The 24930-nt window shown below is 43.1% G+C and overlaps 2 protein-coding genes and 1 long non-coding RNA gene across 9 annotated transcripts in view; 2 read left to right on the top strand and 1 right to left on the bottom strand.

The window, feature by feature from the left end:
• PMS2 (PMS1 homolog 2, mismatch repair system component) overlaps nt 1-17440 on the top strand; it is a 34828-nt gene extending 17388 nt beyond the window's left edge. The window contains exons 7-15 of the mRNA XM_033963647.1: nt 698-795; nt 2069-2168; nt 2337-2421; nt 4605-4757; nt 8102-8999; nt 11114-11281; nt 11436-11536; nt 14004-14173; nt 17203-17440. Coding sequence (XP_033819538.1) covers nt 698-795; nt 2069-2168; nt 2337-2421; nt 4605-4757; nt 8102-8999; nt 11114-11281; nt 11436-11536; nt 14004-14173; nt 17203-17328 — 1899 coding nt within the window. The 3' untranslated portion in view covers nt 17329-17440. The remainder of the gene's footprint in view (nt 1-697; nt 796-2068; nt 2169-2336; nt 2422-4604; nt 4758-8101; nt 9000-11113; nt 11282-11435; nt 11537-14003; nt 14174-17202) is intronic.
• LOC117369288 overlaps nt 1-22232 on the bottom strand; it is a 33390-nt gene extending 11158 nt beyond the window's left edge. The window contains exons 1-3 of one of the 2 annotated variants that reach the window (XR_004541111.1): nt 21256-22232; nt 18969-19101; nt 14087-14203 (exon numbers count right to left, since the gene is read on the bottom strand). This is a non-coding gene — a long non-coding RNA (uncharacterized LOC117369288). Of the gene's footprint in view, nt 1-14086; nt 14204-18968; nt 19102-21255 lie in introns of those variants that run through there. The other variant, XR_004541112.1, reaches the window with a different exon arrangement.
• A 177-nt stretch (nt 22233-22409) lies between these two features.
• The window catches only part of LOC117345692 (radial spoke head 10 homolog B-like), a 106722-nt gene continuing 104201 nt past the window's right edge, over nt 22410-24930 (top strand). For 2 of the 6 annotated variants that reach the window (XR_004536487.1, XM_033914719.1), the window contains exon 1: nt 22410-22713. The gene's annotated coding sequence lies outside the window, so the exon portion shown is untranslated. Of the gene's footprint in view, nt 22791-24930 lie in introns of all 6 variants that reach the window. The other 4 variants (XR_004536486.1, XM_033914718.1, XM_033914716.1 and 1 more) reach the window with 3 other exon arrangements.

Genomic DNA, 24930 nt, shown 5'->3' with positions numbered 1-24930 from the left:
TTCTTCAGGAGGGGTACGGCACAAACACTCCATACTGCTCACACACGCACTACTGACTTTGTATGGAGTGTTTGTGCCGTACCCCTCCTGAAGAAGCCAGCGGGTGAAACCTAGGTTGGGGGGTCGGTATTGTGAATAAACGGAGGAGCCCGGAGCAGTTATGTGTACCATCTACACCATTCAAAGTTAAGTTGTTGTGAAATTTATGATTTTATTTTTATTTAAGTTTTATTTTCTGTTATTTAGTCTTTGTTTGGTGGAGGAGACTGTGAACAACTATGATGGTCTCCTTAACAGCTGCCCCGTGAACTTGTTTCACCGGACCTCAGCTGTGGGTCTGAGTGTTCACTTAACCACATCAGCCTTGTGTTGAAATTAGTGCTTGAAGTAAAACAAAGGTGATTAGTACAACAGTGATTTATAAGCATCACCTTGGATAAATATATTCCCTTGCTGTTTTTTGATTATTTTCTGCTATTGAGATAGACATGGGGAAAACCACTGATTACCCTGGGATCGATAGCATGGAATATTGCTACAATTTGGGTTTCTACCAGGTACTTGTGATCTGCATTGGGCACTATAGAAATAGGATATTGGGCTAAATGGACCATTGGTCTGACTCAATCTGGCTATTCTTATATTCTTAAGAATGTGCGTGCCCACCAGTAATTAATAGTGCCTTGAAATGTTTCAGCTGCAGAGTCTAATTCCCTTTGTCCAGCTACCACCCAGTGAAGCTGTTTGTGAAGAATATGGTCTCGGTTCTACCTATATACCACATGGCCCGTATGCGTAAGTAACAAACCACTGCTGGAAGGTTGGCATTATTCATGTATTAACATACATTGGAACCTTGGTTTGCGAGCGTAATTCGTTCCAGAAGCATGCTTATATATCAAAGCGAGTTTCCGCTTGCAAAGTAAAGGAAACTCGCATGATTAGTTCCACATCCCAAAAGAAACCCTTCCCCCACCCCCCCCCCGAGGCCACTGGCGTGCTTCCCCCCCCCCCCCCGAGGCCACCGGCGTGCTTCCACCCCCCCCCCCCCCCGAGAACTGGCTTCACCCACCCGCCCAAACCCTTACCACGATCGGGCACCGGCACCAACCCACAGGACATGCCGGTGCCCAAAGAGCCTGCCACTTGCTGCTGATTTTGCTGGGCTTTGAGCATCTGTGCCTGCTCAAGGCCTTCTGGCTCCCGCTCTCTCCGAGATTCTAATGAGATGCTCAAGGCCCAGCAGAATCAGCGGGAGGCGGGTGGGTTGTTGCTTTGTGCCGGTGCCCGATCACAGTAAGAGGTTTTTGTTTTTTTTTGGGGGGGGGGGCGATTCCGGTTCTCGGGGGGCGATACCTCGCATATCAAGTCAACGCTCGGTTTGCGAGGCAAGATTTGCAAGAATGTTTTGCTAGGCTTACAAACCATGTTACTTGCAAACTGAGGTTTGACTGTATTTTACACACGTGGCTGCTGGCTCTCTCTCTGTCCACCTTGTATAACATGCACAGCGTCTGTGCCCATTAAAAAAAAAAATGGTTTCCTGCCCGACTTATCCCTGTGAGAGTGACTCTCACAGGTACGCAGAGTCAGCAGGGAATGCCCGAACAGCTGAGTGGCAGGAGGCTGCTTTTGGGGTTTCCCCTGCCTCTCAGCTGTTCGGGCATTCCCTGCTGACTCTGCGTATCTGGGAGAGTCGGGAGAGTTGGGGATTATGACGAACCTCCCGTGAATCCATTTGCATGCAATTTTAGTGCATCAATAGCTCTTTTTGAATTGGCCAAAAATCAGATCGGAGCAGACCCCCCCCCCCCCCAGTCTTGCTGATCCTCTTTAGTGCATCTAGCCCTCTGTCATTTTCTGAGTTTTAACTTAAAGTGAAACCATATTATCCTTTATAATATAATTATAGTAGAAAAATACACCCAGGGAATAGGGCTGATTGTAGGAGGCAAGGGATTCCTGCTGACATTTCTACTACAATTAATTGACACAATATGTTCAAAAACTGGGAGTGAATAACAAAGCTCTTTTTTTTTTTAACATATTTCTGTTTAACATGATACAGCATTACAGGATTTGTTTCCCGCTGTGATCATAGTGTTGGAAGAAGTTCAACAGACAGACAGTTTTTCTTTGTCAATCATCGACCTTGTGACCTAGCAAAGGTAATAACTAGTGGTGATATCACAGGTTCTCTTTCCATTTGGTCAGAACAGTGAAAACAGAAGCGTCTTACTTGTTCCTTAATGCTCTTCTGTAAGTGTGCTCTGGCAGGTTCATGCAGCTTGTTGAGTGCAGAGTCGTAATATCTCTCATGCCTGAATTCTGTTTAGGTTTCCAAGTTGGTGAATGAGGTTTACCACACGTATAATAGGCACCAGTATCCATTTGTCGTCCTTAACATCTCTGTCGATTCTGGTGAGTTTGTGTAAGATATTTTCTTTTTAGAGTTTTACAAAATTCTGCTTCAGCCTCGTTTGATCTGCTGCACAGGGTCACGTTGTTTTTGCTTTGGCATTGATCTTGGGATTAATTGCACCAAAACTTGGTGAACGTGTGATGAATGAAGGAAAAGAAAATCTGTATCGTAAGCTCGTTACGTGTTTTACTTGATTTATATTAGTTTGTGATTCTCATAAAGCTAACATGCTTTGAGCTATCCTTCATTCAAACAAAAGAAGATTGAAAGCATAAGGAGCATCTGATTTACTGGATATACAGGGTGCCCACAAAACACTCCTTGATTTTAAATGGTTACACAATCAAAAATTATTGGAATATGTTTATAAATAAAATGACAGCAAATACAATCCCTAAAAAGGCACGGTTAGCAAAACCTTACACAATTGCTTGCACTTTCACCCTTAATAAGCTGCAATTGGTGCAGAAGTTACAACCTTCAGACAATGCAATGCGACAAAATGACCAGGTGTTCCTCAAGTGGACCCGAGATCATCAGACATTACTGTTTGTGACTCTTTCCTTTGGGGGTACGTGAAAGACGGCGTGTATGTACCTTCACTACCCGCAGCTATGGATGATCTGCAGGAACGCATCACTGAAGCTATAAATGCGATCACGCCAGATATGCTTCAGAGAGTCTGGTCTGAGCTTCGCATCGAAGTTTGCAGAGTAACAGGTGGGGCGGCCATCAAGTGTATATAATCAACAGATTTATAAACTACACTATAGTATTGAGACGACTGATAGTGTACTTTAAATAACAGCTTGTTACACGTGAGAAATGGCCCTGAAGCAGTAGACAAAAATTCAGGTCTACGAAACGTTGGTATTGCACGATATACGAGCGCTGCTAAAAAATGAAAGCTAAGTACTTTTTTCAAAAACATTATCGCTAAGCACCTGTTCTTTCATTTGAATGTTTAATAATAACTTAGAATTAGAAGTGCATAAGTTATGTCAGTTTGGTCTTCAATGAATGAGTATAGACACCTGATTTATCATATTAGAGGAATTACGATTAATTTTAAAACAAGAATTAGTAAGATGTTTTATTAAGAAGGAAAAATAAAAAATAAAATACAAATAATAAAAAATAAATAGCTACATTCTCTTTAAAATATTTATAGGACATTTAGAATATAGGATAGAATACACTTGGGAAGGAGACCGATGATTGGAGCAAAGGAGCATGTGACCACGTTGAACTTCTCGGTCTATGAAAAACGACTGTGCGTGGGCTCCGTTACTGAGGTCTCTTCCTAAATATAGTCTAACTACTGGTGTCATACACCTTCTCTTATATATGGGATTATTTAGATAATATATAATCAACAGATACCATATGAAACTTTATGAGTTGATGAAACTGTAGCCTCAAAGGTGAAAGAATATTCCAATAAATTTTGGTTTTGTAACCATTTAAAATCAAGGAGTGTTTTTGTGGGCACCCTGTATAATAACTTGCGTGAGAAATATCGAGTGCAAACCATTTAAAATGTTAAAAACTGTGCAAACAGTTTTGAACTCTGCAGAAGCCTAGATAAATAACCAACAGCAAAGGCATATCCTTATCAAACCTTTGAAAACCAAATATTAATTTGGCTATGGAATATTTTGTAATAATTGTCATTTATAATGAAAACTTAGTAATGATACTTGAAATACAGTGAGTTGCTGTCAAGTTGGGGTAGGATCAAGGTTTGAACCAGAATGCTAAGGTGGTCTGGATGAAAAAAAAAATCACCTTATTGAATGAAGTTGTCTTAATCTAAAGCAGTGGTTCCCAACTCTGTTCTGGAGGACCGCCAGGCCAATCAGATTTTCAGGTTAGCCCTAATGAATATGTATGGAGCAGATTTGTATGCCTGTCACTTCCATTATAAGCAAATCTCTCTCATGCATATTCATTAGGGCTATCCGATTGGTCTTGTGGTCCTCCAGGACAGGGTTGGGAACCACTGATCTAAAGAATATTTTTTTTTCCACATATACCTTGCGATTTTTGTGATGCTTCCAGTAGCACTGCATTACAATGCTCTCCTGAATTGTCACAGTTCCAGCTTGTAAGAAATGAAACCAGATCACATCCTGAATAGTTCTTTGCTCTGCTCTAAAAATAAGTTTGTTTGCTTTTTCAGAGTGTGTCGATATCAATGTCACGCCTGACAAAAGGCAAGTTTTGCTGCAGGAGGAGAAACTTTTGCTGGCTGTTTTAAAAACCTCCCTGATTGGACTGTACAGTGAGGATGTAAACAAACTGGCTGTCAATCAGAAGCTGCAGGAAACAGTAGGTAAGCATGGCAAGCAGTTAAAAGCGCAGGAGCGTCCCAGTGATTATAACTGAGGATTAAAGAAGCCAAGGTTCAAATCTTACTTCTGTTGATGAGCCTTGTGACCTCGGGAAAGTCACATTAACTTCCATTGCTCCAGGATAGAGAATGACACAGGGACAAATTTCCCCCTGCAGGAATTCAATTTCTCTGTCCCCGCAAGTTTTGTCGCTGTCCCTGTCCTATTCCTGAAAGCTCTGCCTTAACTGCACAAGCCTCGAACACTTGTGATTTTAAAGTTTTTGAGGCTTGTGCAGATGAGGACAGAGCTTGCAGGAATGGGGCAGGGACAGGAAAAGAACTCGCTGGGATGGAAAACTGAGTTCCCACGGGGAAAATTTGTCCCCGTGTCATTCTCTACTGCAGCTTTGATTGTAAGCCTCCGAGGCAAGAGATTTATTTAATGCTATACATAGACTTAATCCTTGAATGTGGCTTGGGAAAGGTGAGTTATAAAATGCAAATGTTGTGCTCTGGTTTCTCTTCAGGTCAAACACCTTTTACTCTTTCTTAATTTTATTTTTCTGCGATCATATTGCCGCTGAGCACAGGATCTGAACTGTGAGGGCAGTCCCTTCTTAAACTCTTATTACTGAAATTGAAAACCTATTTTACGTTGGGAGAATTAGAAACCCTTTTACAAAGCTTCAGCAAAAGTGGCCTGCACTGTGATATGAGCACAGTGGCCCAAATAGGCCTCACCGTGGTGGAAGACTTTTTTCTAAGGTTTGTTTTAAAGGAAGACAGCAATTGTTTTTGCTCATTTATTTATTTATTTAAAAATTTTATCGCCTGCATGTCCTGCAATTCTAGGTGGGCAACAATAAAACATGCATAATAAAATAACACACGATTGCATAAAAATTATACAGACAGTTACCACATTTCCCTGCATATAGGCCGCAGAAAAGGGTGACCTATGTTTAAAAACCGGAAGATAAGCCGCCCCCATGGTATTAGCCTTGGCTTATCTTCCGGTACCTCCCCTGCCTTTTTCATTTATTCTCCCACCCCCGGTACCTTTTTCAGAAGTTCCCTCGCTGGCGCGCGGCTCAGGTCTCCAGTGGTGCAGGGCAGCTGTGATCTCTTCGGCATCCGGCCTGCCCCTGACCAATTGATGTGCAAAGACCTCAGCCATTCAGCAAGCAAGCAAGAGGGGGGCAGGCCGGATGCCGAAGAGATCATGGCTGCCCTGCACCCGAGCCGCGCGCCAGCGAGGGGGCTTCCGAAAAAGGGGGTGGGGGAATGACTTAAAATTTTTTATATAGGCCGCCCCCATCTAACTAGGCCGCACCCCCATACATGGGTTTGTAAAACCTATGTATAAGCTGCGGCCTTTATATGGGGAAATAAGGTACCATTAAAGAACTACTGCATTCAAAGCAACTAAAAACTTTACGAAAAAAACACAGAAAGTGTGTAGAACATTAAAATTAAAACCACAGTTTTTTTTTAACATCTTCCTAAACTGCAGAATCCCTGACGGACTTCTCAGCTCCGAGGGCAGCTTGTTCCAATACAATACCCCTTACATCACCAACTTAGCCCTCCGTTGCCCCGAGAGTCTTGCCACACTCAAAAGACGGCACATCCAGGCACAACTTGTCCATAGAGCGTAATACTCGTAACGGCTCGTATTTTAAATGTACACATGGCAGTAGCTGGGCAGCGTAAAGGTTTTCCCCATTAAGAGGAACGTGGTTACTTGCCGTCAACTAAGGGGCTGTCTTGATAATAGCATGTGTCGTCTGCTGCCGGAACCATTTTATTAGCAAGGACCCTGCGACGGCGCACGCTAAAGCCTAATTTAGTGTAGAATGTGCTCCTGCCGTGGGCACCTCCAGGGGCAAAACATAACACTCTTGTCACAACTGTATTTCAGTTGTTACCAAGCCAGGCAGTGGAAGGAACCTATAGAGCAGTGGGCCATAAACATTTTGAAGCCGCGGCACACTAAACATGGGGCCGCAGCTGGAGGGCATCCGGAAATGCATGGTCGTTGATGTGATGATGTCGCACGCGACATCCGTGGCCCTGAGTCTCCTATTACCGCCGGGGCGGGGGGGTGTGTGCTTGAGGAGAGGCGCCGGCTGACTGCCTACAGGACGTGCCTCTTATCACAAGAGGCATGTCCTGTAAGCAGTCGGCCGGCGTCTTGCGGCACATCTGGAATCTGCCCTGGCACACAGTTTACGATACACTGCTAACGAGTAACAGTCACAAAACGTGAAGATAAAAGCCTCAATCAGGCAGCAGCATAAATACAGAAACTTCCAGTTGCCTTAAATCTTATCATTCACAAGAATAGGGGTTAATGGACAATCAAAATATCACCTTTGCACATCAATTGCAAACTAATGCTGATAACTCACCAAACCTCATATATTCAAAACCTCACCAGTAAAAACTTCTTTCCAACCATCATGGAACCCCTCCCCCCCCCCACACACACACATATCATAACTTCACCCAGGTGGTATTTTGATTGTCCATTAATCCCCTATTCTTGTGAATAAAATTGTGGTTTGGGATGGATGCAATTGTGAAGATCCAAATTTCTTGAGTTTTAAATCTCTCTCCCTCCCTGCCGCGCTGAAGCCTGCCTACCCTCTGCCGATTCCTCCTCCTCTAGCCCCGGTCCGCCACAACTCCAGGAAGGGAAGGGCCAACGTGCAGCGATTGCACATCACCAGCACACTAGCCTTCTCCTGACGTCAGAACTAGCAGTGGTGGCCAACAGGGAGCAGCGGCAGCAGGCAGGCAGGCGGGGAGCAGCGGCGGGGGCGGGCACCAGTCAGCCCGCGTACCCCCAACAAGTGGACCATTTTTAAATGGTACAACGGGGTGGGTGGGGGTGTTTAAAAAAGTTAAACTTCGCTTCAAAAAGACGCACCAAAATGTCCACCCAATTTTGGGTGGAAGAAAAGTGCATCTTATGAAGTGAAAAATATGGTATTTCGTTCTTTGATTTGCTGTGCTCTTTTTAGATCCCACAAAGATCTGAAAGCAACTTGGAGGGGAGACCAAAAATAACAAGATTTTTGAAATTCCATTATAGATAGTCTGATACATGAAAACGTTAAAATTATATAGATTTTGTACAGTGATGTATTAACCTCCTCCTTTACAAAGCCGCGCTAGTGTTTTTTGCGCCGGCTGCCTCAGTAACAGCTCCGACGCTCATAGAATTCCTATGAGTGTCTAAGCTGTTACCTCCACAGCGGGCGCTAAAAACACTAGCGTGGCTTTGTAAAGGAGAAGGTAAATGTTTAACACCCACAGGAATTAATTTTTTTTATATTTAGGAAGCCTCAGAAAAGTAACTGCAGGAGGTACAGAGAGCCCCGAGTTGGACAGAAGGATTGGCCCCAGTTCTCAGAATGCAACTGGAGAAGATAAGACAGCAGGGACAATTTCCAAGCTAAGGGAAGCATTTTCTCTCAATCACGCGACAGAACTCAGCTCTCCAAATGTGAAACAGAAGATATCCCCTAGCCAGAGAAAACTTCAGTCTTTTTTCAGTACTTTGCATTCTTCGAGCAGTCAAAAATCGATGGGTACAGAAACGTTTGATAAGGCAAATGAGGGGTTAAACTGCAGCACACATCTATGTGCTGGGAAAGACCTAAAATTGTTTATTGAGAGAGATTCTGGATGTGATGGCACTCCCTCAAAGCTGGATACTTGTCTCTGCACTCCAGACACCTCCATCTGCCTCAGCAATGAAAGTGTGATCAGCTTCCCTGAGAATGCAGATGGGTTTTCACAAGTCAAGTTTAAAGTTGGCGATTCAGAGGCTGTAGCCCCGGGACTTCTTGGCACTACAAACAGCTTTTCTGAAGCCGATTGTACATGGCATCAGTCGAGCAAAAGCAGTGAATTAAAGAATTTAACTCAACAAGACTGCGACACTGGTTCACACACCAGTCATTGCCAAATACAGCAAGATGTTGGAGAAGTAGCCACGACACCGGAGGTAAAAGAAACTCACTTAAGCCCACTGGAGCCAGCAGTCGATGTGCCTGTGGAAATTAGGAAGAAAATTGTGCCATTGAAATTCTCAATGAGCTGTTTGGCAAGCAGAGTGCAAAGGTTCCAGCAGCAGCAGCGAACAACCGATATCCACAAATATCAAAGATTTCGAGCAAAGATTAGCCCTGGAGAAAATCGAGCAGCAGAGGACGAATTGAGAAAAGAGATTAGGTATTTCTTTCTCTGTAAGATTTGGATTTATTCCCCTCCCCCCTACCTTTTTTTTTTTTTTTTTTTTGTGCACCTGTCACCTGCCTCTTCTTCCTTGATGTCCAACACAGTTAGATTATGTTCAAACTTGGTGCTGTGGGCTGGATTAATGCATTGGAAACTAGGTACACCCATCTAGGGCCGGTTTCTGTATAGAACGCCCAGACTCGGAAGCCACCTAAGCGGCTTTTGAGAATCGCACAAGGGCATCCTATATAGAATCACATCTGGACAGACACCTAGGCCTGCCTAACACCACAATTAAGAACATAAGAACATAACTGCTGTCCATATCATAGGTGCCAGATAGAGAATCGGGTTGCCACTGAGCTGATCGCAGCAAGGGAATATCCCTGCCGCGATCGGTTCAGCGGTTGTGGCAGGAAACCTGCCCCCTCTCCCTCGCCAAGACTACCAGTAACAGATACCACCCCCTCCGAGACATCCTCAGACACCCTGAAACCCCCCCTCCCAAGCCCACCTGGACCCCACCAGTACCTTCTTTAGTTGGCCGGCCAGAGGGATGCTTACTCCCTCCAGTCGGCAGGCCTACCTCCATTGAATGGTGGGCCTTCCCCTTCCCAATGCATCGGGGAGGGGCCTTAGGCACCTGGGCCAACTAGAATCTTAGGTCTCTCTCTCAATGCATTCTGGAATGCACTGGGGGTGGCCTAGGACTTCGATTGGCCAGATCCCTTAAGCCCCATTTTGATGTCCAGTCTCATGAGGTCCTCTTGCAATTTTTCCACAATCCTCTTGCGATTTAACAACTTTGTGTCATCAGAAAATTTAATTATAAGGCCCCTCCTATGGGGTGTCCAGGCCAATCAGCCTTAGGACCCTTCCTGATGCATCTGAGGAGGAGTCTTAAACAATCTAGGCCAATCAGAGCCTCAGGCTCCTCCCCGGTGCACCCCAAGATGCACCGGGGAGGGGAATACCCATTTTAGACCATGCAGCAGCTGGGAGGAGGCTGTCCACGTCCCGCTGGCTCTATTTTGAGGTAAGGGGGAGGGGAGTCACTTCAAAGCAGGGGAGAGTGAGTATCTCTCCCGCTGCGGGGGGCAGTCTGGTCAATGGCGGGGTGGTTGTGTGGTGTATTTTAGTGGTCGGATTGCTGTGGTTAGTAGCGAGGGAAAGTGGGCATCTCTTCCACTGTGGGGGGCAGTCGGGTCAGTAGCGGGGTGGTTGCATGGGGTATTTTATGGGTCGGATCATGCCGGTTAGTGCAGCAGAAGAGAATGGGCATCTCTCCTGCTACAGTGGCTGGGTCGGCGGGGAATTTAGGACAGCAGGAGAGTGTGGGCATCTCTCCCGCTGTTGGGGGGAGGGAGGGTTTCCTTGACAGCATTTTTTCTGCACATGTACCCATCGCTATCACCAGCGAAGGCCATACACAAATTTAGCAAATCTTTGCTGCTGTCTGCCGATCTCATTTGTATTTTTTTGAGAATGTCTCGATTTGTTTTTTTAGATTCACTATGAAAGCGGTTTCATTAGCAGCCTGTTGCTTTTAACGTGGTTTTTGAGAATCCTGACCTCAATCAGATGTCATGCTTTCTTACAACCAGATACTGCTGTCACACCCAGATCAACCCCTGCAATTTCTCCTAAACCACTCAGGAGAAGTAATCTGGGGGGAGAACAGAAAAGGGAGGAAGGAAGGAAAGGTCTTCAATTGAAATCGGCATAATAGGGGGGAGGAGGGCTGCCATTAAAGAAACTGCCTCTGTTGTGTATGGCCTTTGTAGATTTTTCCATAGAGGGAGAATCTTTCAAAGGGCCCTGCAGTGAATCCTCTTGAAAATTTCAAGCTGGATATTTTTTTTAATGAGAGAGCTAAAAATTGATCTGAAAATAGAATATGCAGTGGTTGGATATCATTTTTAATGTTGCTTTCAGGTTTTCACATGAATGAACAATATCCTTGGCACATATCCTTAGTAAAGCAATGTGAGAATATTAATTGAATTTCTTTATAGGAAATTGGCTTGAGTACAATACATCAATAAGTTTAATACAAGATAGGTTAAGTTAATGTTCATGTTTTAACAGGTCTGCTTTTTTTTCTGCAGCAAAGATATGTTTGCAGAAATGGAAATCATTGGTCAATTTAATTTAGGATTTATAATAACCAAGAGGAATTCAGATCTCTTCATAATTGACCAGCATGCTACAGATGAAAAATATAACTTTGAGATGTTACAGCAGAATACTGTTCTCCAAGGACAGAGGCTTATAGCGTAAGAATTACTAGTATTCTGGTTGTTCCCTTATCTTAAATTTTGCTTTTTCTTAAAATTTTTAAGTCAAAATTGGTCAATAAGAACTATTCTATTACTCCAGAAACCACTTGCATTCCACCTTCAGATGAATTTTAAATTTTCTATCTTGCAGGCCGCAGAAACTTAACTGTACAGCTGTAAATGAAACTGTATTGATTGAAAATTTGGAAATATTTAGGAAAAATGGATTTGATTTCATTATTGATGAGAATGGTAAGTTATAACCTGAGATGAGTAATACCTTATGAATTTTTGAGAGTGTTAACTTGTAGAACATTCCTGCTGGTTCTTAATTGAAAGGCACATCATGTATGAGATTAGTAGGAAAAAAGCAAATAGTTTTTATGACAACATGTATTTGAGGATTTACTGAAAAGAAAGACACCGTCGGAGCATGGAAAAATATTATTCAGGAGTTGGCGAAAGGAGTCGAATCACCGGAGATGTTTTCTGCTCTGCTCGCAACTGTGCTTAAAAATACTAAGGGCTCCTTTTACTAAGGTGTGGTAGCGTTTTTTAGCGCACGCATAAAATTACTGCGCGCTAAACCGTGCACTACGCTTCTAGAATAATGCCAGCTCAATGCTGGCGTTAAGATCTAGCGTGCGTGGCAATTTAGCGTGTGCTATTCTGCGCATTAAGGCCCTAAATCACTGAAATTACTGTATATGCTGCTTGGACAGAATTTCAGGCTAAAGAACTTCTGCATTTATGAGAGTGGTTTGATGCTTTATGAATGTTTTTATGCTTTTTAAAACAAAAAAAACAACTCGGAGAAAGCTAGCTGGATCAAACTTTTTTTTTTTTTTTAACTTTATTTAGTTTTTAATGCCAACAAAAAGTGCAATACAATTTATATACAAGTAATGATAATCAACCAAGCACTTATAATAAATCAATATCTATACAAACTTATTTTTAACACTAGTGTTTAAGCCCGTTACATTAACGGGTGCTAGAATATATGCCTGTCTGTCTTTCTTTATTTATGTCTCTCTCCCTGCTCCTGTCTCTTTCTTCCTTTCTTTCTGTCTCTCTCCCTCCTGCTATTTTTCTCTCTCTCTCTCTCCCTGGCACCCTTTGTCTGTCTGTCTTTTTTTCTTTCTGTCTGTCTCTCTGGTCCCCTGTCTGTCTTTATTTCTGTCTGTCTCTCTCCCTGGCCTCCTTTGTCTGTCTGTATTTCTTTCTGTCTGTCTCTCTCCCCTCCCCCCACTTTCCTTTGCAGAAGCAGCAGTGATATTTCCCTTCCCCTCCAAATCCCTATGAAGTAGTAGCAGCATTTTCCCCCACCCCACCCCCATTCCCTTCTCTCCCCCCCCCACTTTCCTTTGCAGAAGCAGCAGCGGTATTTCCCTTCCCCTCCAGGTCCCTGCTGAAGCAGTAGCAGCATTTTCCCCCACCCCCATTCCCCACCCCCATTCTGGCATAACAAGAGTGGGAGGTGGCCAGGGCGGTGGTGCCCTCCTCGCTAACCTCCCACCCCTGGTACCTCTTTAAATCTTCGCCAGTGTGAACAGCTTCTTTAGCCTGGCATTGGCTTCAGATCTGATGTGACTTCCTGGTCCTGTGACCTGGAAGTGATTTCAGAGGGAGCTAGGTGGGTATGAGCAGGAAGCTAGAGTAGTTGTTCGCATTCATGAAGATTTTAAAGCGCTGGGGGGGGGGAGGGAGGGCGCGAGTGTACCATGGGGGCAAAGAGGTTCCAGTGCCCCCACCAAGACGGCGCACCTCCTCCTGTATTATGTCACTGTTTGGGAACAGTAGGTATTTTTCTGTTTCTGGAAGCACAGAATTTTTTTTTTTAAAAAGCTGAAGTGGGGTTTGAACCTAGGTGCTTTCATTCGCTGTCCACTGCACTAGCCATTAGGCTGCTCCTCTGACCTGCTGGCCATAATACCTGCAGCTGACTCGGAGCCTGGTTTTCCTTCGCAGTTTCACTTTCAGGGGAGAGGGAAGGGGGCAGCAACCATGGGGGTTTAATGAGGGCTCATGCCTTGATCCCTCCAATCAGAGCATCTTTTGTCACTTGGACATGACCGAAGGAGGTCTAAATAAAAATATCCCTTCTTTTTAGACATAGATGTTATTTTTCATTCGAAAATTCCCTGATGGACCATTCTACTTTGTTTTCTCTTCCGAAACATGCCCCCTCACTATTTGGACGAACTGCAGTGTGACATGTCCAAATTCTGACTTGCCAAAATTGGCATTTTAAGACAGCAATGTGCTTTGTAAATGAGCCTCTATGTGAATATTTTTGCCAAATTTGGCAAATATGAGTATCTTTTTGCAAGAAATCTTCCTGAGTACTAAATTTAATTGATTTATCACGTTACCTAATGTTTCAGAATGGTATTATTTTAAAATAATTCAGCGTTTATAGCTTTATGAACATTAATGATCTTGATGCATACAGGAAACAAACTGATTACGGTTGCAAAGGTTTCATGTGCTGTCATGAAACAAGGTAGCAAGGTCCTTAGTTTCTTTTGGACACAGAACAACAGTATAAAGAACTGTATTTTCAGAGTACCTACAAAGTAAATGTCTTTTTAAAAATGTAACTATAAGCTGTACAGCCTGTCTGCTAATCAAAACATTAATTATTCACAATATTGATCTGTCTCTGTGTTGAAGTCAATACTGAATTCACAGACACTGATTTTTTTTGGCATTGTAGCCCCTGTCGCTGAAAGAGTGAAGTTGATTTCCTTGCCAACCAGCAAAAACTGGACCTTTGGCCTGCAGGACATAGAAGAGCTGATTTTTATGTTAAGTGATTGCCCTGGAGTTATGTGTAGGCCATCCAGAGTTCGACAGATGTTTGCTTCTAGAGCATGCAGAAAGTCTGTAAGTAATGCTGGTAACGTCATTTGTTTCCTGCATTGAGAAACCAGATATGGTTGTTAGAGGCAGGCTTGAAGATGAACTTTTGCATCTAAACAAATATTTCATCCTGATCAGAGTAGAATGGAGATGCAGTTTTATAGTTTGTCATCATTACCACCCTTTCAAGATTAGAAAAGGTTTTCCTAACGCAATTGCTGTTACACTTATTGATATGTTTAAAAAATATTGGATTGAGAATTTGAAATTTTCCCCAGACTCGATTCCTCCAATCAATCTGATATACTATCTTAAAAAAATAATCTGAATTTTCTTCTGAGCCTAATCGACTTGATAGATCACAACCACTTGATTTGAATAATATAACCCAAATCTTGGAGAGGGTTATATTCAGTCTCTCCCATGAAGAGACTGAATTTCGGAGAACTTTGCTCATATCTTTTGTTTTTGAGCAGGACCTTTAATGCAATAATGATCGTTTCTCTCAAAGCTTATTCTTCGGTCAAAGAATATGGATTTTTTCCAGATGTACGAGAGACAACGCAACACCGTAGGAAATTATTTTAGAGTATGAGGCAGGAAGTAAAAAATTTGGGAGCTACTTTCCTTTTAAGTTATCCCTGAAAATGTTTGAGATATTCTGGGATTAAATATGTTTGGGTTTTGTTTTTTTTGCACCTGAGCAACTTCGAAGTTTTTTGGACACTAAGAATTGAATTCATAATTAACAGGGTAGCGTTAAAATGTTTGGATGGTAATTGAAACACGTTAAACCTTTTCTGTAACAATTGAGTTATCCTCATATGATGACATCTCCTTATCTCTTACTTTTTGTTTTTTCTCAAGTTATTTGAGGTCAAAGAAAGAGTTAAATTGTTGCTACTTAAGTTGATTACCTGGAAACCATTTGTAAATTTCATTTCTTTTTTTTGGGAAATTATTTCATTTCCTTTTTTCTTCAATATTATGGTAATTTATTCTGTATTGCTGTAATGAGTGTCTGCTTGTGAAATTAAGTTTGAAATGCATAAATAAAAAAAATAAAGATTAGAAAAGGTAAGAACCTAATTTTCCATTCACGGGCAAAGGTCAGATTCCATAGGGAGCAAATATGAGGGTCATTTCATAAATAATGCACACTTTTTTTTTTTTTTTTTTAATTTGCATGTTTTATTTTTATTTTATTTTTTTCAAGTATTTCTTTATAATCCTTCAATATAGTCTCCCTGCTTTGCTATAACCGAGTCCTAACATCCGGGAAGCTTCATTCTATCCGAGACACCATTTTAGTTCAGTTGCCAAATGGCTCGGATACCTGCAGAAGAAAGCTCTTCCAGAGATGCAAAACGATGTCCACACATAGGTTGTTTCAACTTTGGAAGAAGGTCAAAGTTTGGTGGTCTCATGTCTGGACTGTAGCCATATTTGTGTAGTTTTTCAATGACATTCCCTATGTGCGGACGAGCGTTGTAAAGAATGAGTGGCTCAGCCAAGAGCAACTGAGGTCGGGTTTTGTGCATTTTTCTGCAAAACATCATGATAATACATTGCTGACACACTTCTTTCATATGGAACTTTGTGTGTGATTTTGATGCCTTCATGATCATAAGCAAAAATCATCATTTGTTTGACTTTGATTGAGCTCATCGAAATTTTTTTGGTCTTGGGGGAAGATGGAACTCTCCACTCGTCATTGAAAACCTACGTGAATACGGCTGAGAGGTGTTACGTCATGCTCCCTACAGTCCAGACATGAGTCTACCAGACCTCAACCTTTTTCTAAAGTTGAAACAACCTATGCATGGACATAGTTTTGCATCTCTGGAAGAGCTTTCTTCCACCGGTAATCAAGCCATTCGGCAACTGAACAAAATGGTGTCTTGGATGGAATAATGAAGCCTCCCGGACGTTGGGACTCAGCCATTGCAAATCAGGGAAACTATATTGAAGGATTGTAAAAAAAATATATAAAACATGTAAATTTTAAAAAATAGCGTGCATTATTTATGAAATGACCCTCGTATATAAAGTGTGCTGAAATGTAGAACACTAAGTACCCTAATTCTGTTAGAGAATACTAACATAAGTCGATATATATAAACCAGATTTAGGCAGGAGATTGGCATTAACTTTGGGCTAAATTCTATAAATGGTGCCAAAATAATTGGTACCAAAATAAGCTCTATTTTATAAGCCATGCTTAAAGTTAGGCACAGTTTATAGAAGAATGCTTATGCCTGAGAACCATGACTAAATTTAGGTGTGGCCATTTGAACCAATGAAAATGTGGTACAAATGCATCTTGGCTTACAAGCAACGAGCAGATCGGGATGGTGCAGAGTAAATATAGAAGGGGGGACTTATCTTGAAACAGCCTTCGAGCGAAACATGTCGAAATGACAGGTCCCTTCCCGATGTGAACAAAACAAAGATAAGTTTTAGCATTTATTAGCTTTTATTAGAATAATCGAATGAGCTTGATGCAAACTAGAGCAGATAGCACTTTAAAACATTTAATGTACTAAAATAAAAATTGCGGGGCTAATGAGGCCAATGCCACACTAATGTTCTTAGCCCTTGAAAACACTTGGCTAATAACTGGCACTTCTGAAGCCCTTAGAAAAAAACAAATAAAAGAAACAAATTTATATATGATACTGTTTTGTATTTGACGACCCTAAATTTAGGCACAAATGTCCTTATTCTACGCGTAACTTAACTTAATGCTCCTGATCCACCCATGGCCTGCCCATTTCTGCACCCCCTTTTTGTGACTCGTGTGTAAAATTAAGGCAGCTGACTTGTTATTGATTTTAATTGGCACCAATAATTGGCGCCAATTGGCTTGTTCAATTAAATTACGCACAATTTGAGTATGAAATCAAAATTTTACGTGCAATTTTTTAGCGCTTTTTATAGAATTTGAGGGTATACGTATATATAGGGTTATGTATGGAGGTCTGAGTAGAACATGTTAAGAGGAGAAGGATAATTTAACTCATCTTGACGAGAAGTCTTTGCTATTTTGACAGGTAATGATTGGCACAGCACTTAATGCCTATGAGATGAAGAAGCTAGTTACACATATGGGTGAGATCGAGCATCCTTGGAATTGTCCCCACGGAAGACCTACGATTGAGGCACTTTGGCTAGCTTAGATATAATTACCTCAGAATTAACTTCTTAATATATTTTTAATGATGTCTTTTCATAACAGTACTGTTTTTTAAAGTTTTTCTTACATTATTAAACTAAATGTTTGAGCCTGTTTATGAAGCTGCAGCAAATCTGTGCTTTTACCTTGCTAAAATGGTGACTGCAAAACCTCTGCATAAACTTCTGAGGGTTATTTCCAGAGTCTTCCCACAGTTTCCACAGAAAATTATTTAACTGTGCTTTAACTGTATTGCAGTTTTCTACATGCATTCAAGTGGCATTAACTGTGTAAGACGCAGTCAGTTTGTTATATCGATTCAAGTAACAGACCCTGCTCCTCACCACACCATGCCCTTTCTTCTCTTTACCGCTGCTTGAGCACTCCCCATGTACCTCTTTAAATGTTTGCTGGCGCAAGCAGCAAATTCCATCCTGCTGTTTGCGTCGGCCTCAGCTCTCTTCTGACGTCATATCTTGGTCCTACGACAAGGAAGTAATGTCAGAAGAGAGCTGAGGCTGGCGCGAGCAGTAGATGGAAGATACTGCTTGTGCCAGCAAACATTTTAAAGAGGTACGCAGTGGGAGGAGAGGTGCCATAGCCTCCTTGCAGATGGTGCCTGCCGCTCCTTGCTAACTACCATGTTTCTCTGAAAATAAGACACTGTCTTATATTAATTTTGGGCCCAAAAAATGCACTAGGTCTTATTTTTTCATGTACAATTATCATCTCTCACTTCCTCTCCTCCTCCACCCCAATTCTTCCTCTTTCCTTTCTCTCCCCCACATGTGCAGCATTTTTCCTTCCCTCTTACCCATCCCCTTGTGCCTTCCCTCTGCAGCATCTTTCTATCCCTCCCTCCCTTCCCATCCTTGTGCAGCAGAATCCTTGCACAGCTTCAATCCCTCCCTTCCTCCCATCCCCCCCGTGCAGCATCTTTCTATCCCCCCTCACACAGCCAAATCCCCGTTGACCCTTCCATCTCTCCCTCCCATCCAAACCTTGCCGACCGTGAAACCGATATATCTTTCAAACGGCAGAGTCGGCAGCAATCAGGCTGCTTCGCGGCCTTCTCCCCACCGGGGCATTCCTCTGCTGCATCACTATGATGTCATCAGCAACGCAGCACACATAACGCCCTGGCGGGAGAAGGCCACAAAGCAGCCTGATTAGACGCTGCCATTTGCAGGGTATATTGGTCTCGCGGTCGGTGGTGTTCTAATGGGAGGGAGAGATGGAAGTGTCAGCGGGGGGTTGGCAGCGGATGAAGGGGCAGGGGGAGGCGCTGCTGCCAGCATCTAGGGCTTATTTTGGGGGTACAGCTTTTATTAAGACCTACCCCAAAAATCATTCTAGGGCTTATTTTCAGGGTATGTCTTATTTTGGGAGAAACACAGTAGTGAGTTGTAAATTAATGGGTGTTAACAAGCTCCTGTAGCTTAGTAAATAGGCTCATACATTTTATATTTAGAAGGTGCTCAGTGGGGGCTGCTGTATCGGTAAAGGCGGTGCCATCAATTGTAGCCTCGGGGCTTGTGCTTTGCCATAGCCCTCTGACTGACCTGGGAGAGATGATGACAGAAGATGCTGAGGTGAGAACAGATAAATGCCAGCAGCTGGAAGTGCTTGACTACATGCACCTACCTTGCTTGACAAGAGTGGCCACCAGGGGGCACCATGGCAAAAAAAAGGGAATCCCACGCAGCTGCAATCCTGAGGCATGAGCCCTACGTTAAGGAGTTGGTTAGCTAGGAATTCGAGTCATGTCAACCTGTACCTAACGAGAAAAAAAAAAAACAGCTTTATCTGTATAGCTCTGGTATCCTTCCAGTTTGATTAGTAACAGTGGTTCCATTATGATAAAATGGGTTTCCAACTTTTTATTTTTTTAAATTGCACATTCAAAACCTGTATGGTAATTGTGCTAGTAGTATTTAATAAAATTTTCAAAGTGGTACCATCTTTTACAATAAAATTCTCATTGTATGTTTAATGTAATTAATATATTAAAGAGGTTTACAAAATAGTATAAAATCAATAAGTAACTTACTAAGATGATCATAAATCAAACAATATAGGCTACATGACTCATGTTGAAATGATTTACAAAAGAAAATAAATTCAAGACAAAATCCAACAATTTGCCAACCCATTTGGGGGTAAATTTATAAAACTCTAGCCATGTGTAAAGTTTGTCTTGCATGCAGGAAAGGGCTTTTCTAAATATGGCAGAATATTTGCACAGGGGTAGGGGTCCTCCTCTGGGTTCAGGCTCCTCCAAAACTGCCGCACCTCTTTACCTATGCTAGCGAAGATGCCGAAGCCCTGCCAGCCAAATAAATGTAGTGTAGCCATTCCTCCTCCTCCTCACACTGCTTCCTTCCTTGCAGAAGTTGGCGCATGTCTTCAACTGCCAATGCCAGGACTTCTCACATATGCAGCTGGTGGCTGAAGCCATGCGCCAACTTCTGCAGGAAGAAAGCAGCACAAGAAGGAGGGGAGTGGGTGCACTATTTGGCTGGCGGTACCTCTGCATCTCTACCAGCAAATGGTATGTTTGGGGGGGGGGGGGAGAAGAAGGGAGCAATATGTTACCCTCACAACAATATCTTTCTCAAAAAATCTTTTTAATGTTTTAACAGAATCGCTTAGGAATGTTATTCTGCAGCAACAATACTTTAAACCAGTATTCTTCAACCTTTTGACACCTATGGACCTGCGGAAATAAAATAATTATTTTGTGGACCGGCACTGGTCCGCGGTCCGACAGTTGAAGAACACTGTGCTAAGTCGTGCCCATCTCCACCTAATTTCTGCCCCAGACCATGACCCCATAATAGTACTAATTGTAACACCATTTTTTCCATATATACACACAATTATAATTGTATTGACAACATATAATGGTTAACCATAAAATTAAATACACAAAGCACACTATGCTTTTCACATTCATTCCTACCAGAAAACAGATAACCCCCATGCAATTCAGGACCAAAAACTAAAAGTACTAATATTTACAAACAAACCCTAAGATGCAAGACTCTGCAAGCAGTACAACCCAAGAGGAAAAGAATACATGTATTTCTTCCTGAACAGACAAATCAATCATTAAATAAAAAATTAAAAGCATTTCCCTACCATTGTTATCTCTCTCCCTCCATGTGCCTTGCCTTCTGGCCTGCCCCCCGGTGTTATCTTTGGGCCGGTCCACGGTGCGATCAACGTGGTGCCTTTGGGCTGGCTCCCTGAGTGCTGCATTGCACAAAGCTGTGGACAGCGGCTCCTCATCTGGAAGCCTTCCCTCTGATGTTGCGACGTCGGAAGAGAAGGCTTCCGATTCAGGTGCAGGACACGGGTAGGAGCCTTTTCCCATGGGTTTGTGCACTGCAGCCACTCAGAGAGCCGGCCCGAAGATGCTGCGTTGATTGCACCTTGGACCGCTGGCTGAAGAACGACTGTCTTGGGCCTGATGGACGTGCCAGCCCTGTGGACCAGCAGAAAATTTCTACGGACCGGCAATTGAAGAACACTGCATTAAACTGCATTTAATTGTCTAATTAGGGGAGAGCCTCAGATCCCCGTGCGTTGTAAAACTTTAACAACCGCACGAGAAAGGGAGTTAACCTCACTAGCTCTTATTTCCCCTTCCTGCCCTACCAAATAGGTATTTTCCAGTTCACAATAATCAAAAACAATAATTTTTTTTTTTTTTTATTTTTTAAACAAGTCAGCTTAAACTGCAGGGCACGGTAGAATGTTATTAGTCACTGAATGTTGAATGTTTCTGCATTCCCGCCAGTCCTTTCGCTGACGTCAAGCTAGTTGTCGTTTCGCCCGCAAGCTGCATCAGGGCTCTGGATAAAGAAAAAAATGGCAGGAAATGTATCATACAGCAGAAAAAAATTCTCCAAATAATGCTGTAACTTACTGTGGCATTTAGTCTTTCACGCTCACTGTGGCAGAGCTGGAACTGCCTTCTATTAAATACCATCTGATGTCACTCACGTTTCCAGTTGACAGGCGAGTCAAGAGCCTCACTATCGCACTGAACCCCAGACTCGTGGTTCAGAATCAGTGATTGTCATGTATAATTTATCAGGGTAGAAATGCTCCAGTCCCCTGGCAATGTATTAAAAAAAACAACAACCCAGTGCCACTCGATTTTTTTAATTTAATCCATCTGGTTCTTCTGAATGCAGGCAAAAACTCAATTCCTGTGCTTTTTTATGTAAAACCAATCTCCTGCCTCCTCATGGCATCAGTGGCACATGATCCAAAATAAAACATCGAAATTCCCTGGTGTTTATGGCCTGCTGTGTTAAAATGTTCAACCAATGGTTCCTCGCTCCTATTGCAGGTCAAACTGCTCCGGTGTTCACTCATCCTTACCAGAAAGGGTCTTGACGTTTGCCCGATGTACAACTTCGGGCAAGGACATAAGATTCCATAGATCATAAAAGGAGTGTCACAGGAAGTAGTGTGTCGAAGCCAATATGTTTTGTTGGTTTGTGGATGTAAAAAGCTGCCATTTAGCTCCAGGGTAGATTCACACGTCTTGCACTTTCCACATCTAACATGCCGCCCCACCCCCATCTTCCACAACTACTGTCCTGATGTATTATACCACGAGTCAGGGTCTGACTCGCCTGTCAGCTGGAAACGTGAGTGACAACAGACGTTATTTAATAGAAGGCAGCTGGGACCATCTTTGCCACCTTGAGCGGACTGGTGTCATCACCAGTATGTCACCCACTTTTGTGGCTAAGCACCCATTATAGGTATGCAACTGCTTTGCAGACAGCGTTGCCAATTGGGCAGATTGCCTGCCAATTTGGGGCTATTTTTGGCTAGTTTTTCGGTGCATTTCAAGCCTCAGTCTGGTGTTCCAACAGTTTCTCTCAGTGAATGCCGCGCTAGTGTGCGCTGTGCATTCCAAACCTCATTCTGGTGCTCCAATAGCCTCTCAAAATGCGTACCAAGACTCACTCTGACTGCTGTTCCCTGCATGTTTTTCCAGCAAGCCCAGAAATGAGCTGTACCATGAGCACCCCCAGAGCAAAAAGAAAAATAATAATAATTTTTTAAAAAACCACACACACAACGATTATGCCTATTTATTTGTGGGTTTTATACAACGTTTTACAAACCTATTGTATGCAGCTTGTGGGATTTGTTGGCTTGGTTTTGTGTACAGGCAAGGTGCTGGAATAGTACCTTCCGTTGCTAATGGATACGGAGCAACTGATCCTGGTTCCTAATTCTGTATGCATGCTTGGGAAGCAGAGTAGTTTGTAAAGGCTTCTCCTCACCTCAGTCAGAAGGAAGGTGTTTGGATGATTTGAAACACGGATTGCTGAGGGCTTTGCTGTATTCACCGCTTGTCGGGGTAGGGATGTTGTTTATCAAGGAAGGGCTCACTTTTTAAAACTGCTTACAAATATCTGGGCTTCGGTGCGAGTGCAGGTGAGGTAATAACAGGATGTATATTTTTGTTTGCCCATTCCCCCACGATTCTATAAATGCCCAAATTTGCACGGGATCCTGAGATTTCAGTGCATGTATATTCATTGATGAGCCATTAACAGTTAACATTAGCTGCTAGCACTCAGTCATTGAAGTTAATTGGCACTAATTTGGATCTGGCTGCACAAAATTCGAAAATGATCTCCACCCAAACCCTTTGCTGCACAACCCAAAAGGGGTGGTAGGTGAGGTAATAACAGGATGTATATTTTTGTTTGCCCATTCCCCCACGATTCTATAAATGCCCAAATTTGCACGGGATCCTGAGATTTCAGTGCATGTATATTCATTGATGAGCCATTAACAGTTAACATTAGCTGCTAGTACTCAGTCATTGAAGTTAATTGGCACTAATTTGGATCTGGCTGCACAAAATTCGAAAATGATCTCCACCCAAACCCTTTGCTGCACATCCCAAAAGGGGTGGGGCCACGGTTGGGGTATAGGCAGGTCGGGGGCATTCCAAAGAATTACATGCAGTGTTATAGAATTGGGGGTGCGCGCCCAAGTTGCGTTCCAGGATGTATGCAAAGTTTCCGCTGGTGGAAGTCCTTGTGCCCAAGGTTGGGCCTAGGCACTATTCTATAAACAGCGCTCAACCTGGAGCATTCTTTATAGAATAGTGCAAAGCACAGATTTTTCCAGTGCCTATTTTTTAATGCCATTTACTTCATCTGGCCTTTTTATGGCAGTGATGAAAATGATTCATACATTTGTCCCAGAATGCATCTTGTGTTAATGTGACAAGATGAGAAAATGTTAACACGGTTATTATTTAAAACTCATGGAGATTTGTACTGGGGGAGGAGTGCTAGGGCAGCTTTCTTTTAAATACTTACTGTAAGTGCTAGCAGAAGTGCATGCTTAACTGTGACCACAGGGTGCCAGTGTGACATTCAGTGGAAGCTGCCGGACGCACCTTTTTATTTTGCACTTCATGTCTTGGCTTTATCCCATTCCTGATGCGGATAGGGATATCTTTAAGTCTCCTGTGGTTGATGCGGTGGTCTCGGCTATCGCACGTGGGGTTACAGGTAATGTCACTCTACAAGGAGGCACCAAGAGTGCTCCGCTACGCCAGGAGGCACAATTGTTCAGATGAATGGAGGCCCACCTGTGCACTTCAATATCAGCAGCATGTGTAGCGGGAGTTGACAACGTACAAGCCTATTTTCTCAGCAGACAGTTGTTCCATACGGGAGAGTGGGCATTGTCGCCAGAGGCCCTCTGAATCATAGTACCTCCCAACTTTCAATTTGATGGCCATGGCGGAGAACAAGAAAGTGGAGCATTTTTTTCAGTTGTAGATGTGAGCCAAGAAATGCCAGCCTGGATGCCTTGGTTCAACCCTGGCCAGAAAGGGAGCTCTTGTATACGTTTCCACTGTGGCCCCAAGATAGGCCGAGTACTACATAGAAACATAGAAATAGACGGCAGATAAGGGCCAAGGCCCATCAAGTCTGCCCACCCCAGTGATCCTCACTATCTATCTTTGCGGATAGATCCCACATGTCTATCCCATCTGGCCTTAAAATCCGCCACACTGGTGGCCTCAATAACCCGAAGTGGAAGACTATTCCAGCGATCAACCACCCTTTCAGTGAAGAAGAACTTCCTAGTGTCACTGTGCAGTTTCCCGCCCCTGATTTTCCACGAATGCCCCCTTGTTGCCGCGGGACCCTTGAAGAAGAAGATGTCTTCTTCCACCTTGATGCGGCCCGTGAGATATTTGAATGTCTCAATCATGTCTCCCCTCTCTCGACGCTCCTCGAGTGAGTAGAGCTGCAAATTCCCCAACCGCTCCTCGTACGGGAGCTCCCTGAGTCCCGAGACCATCCTGGTGGCCATTCTCTGGACCGACTCCAGTCTCAGCACATCCTTGCGGTAATGCGGCCTCCAGAATTGCACACAGTACTCCAGGTGCGGTCTCACCATGGATCTATATAGTGGCATAATGACTTCAGGTTTACGGCTGATGAAACTCCTGCGTATGCAACCTATGATTTGCCTTGCTTTGGATGAAGCTTGCTCCACTTGGTTTGCCGACTTCATGTCTTCCCTGACAATCACTCCCAAGTCT

This window comes from Geotrypetes seraphini, chromosome 11 (genome assembly GCF_902459505.1).
Source record: "Geotrypetes seraphini chromosome 11, aGeoSer1.1, whole genome shotgun sequence".
In the NCBI taxonomy this organism is placed as follows: Eukaryota; Metazoa; Chordata; class Amphibia; order Gymnophiona; family Dermophiidae; genus Geotrypetes; species Geotrypetes seraphini.
The sequence above is the reverse complement of the archived record's forward strand: the minus strand, read 5'-3'. Positions and strand labels throughout refer to the sequence as shown.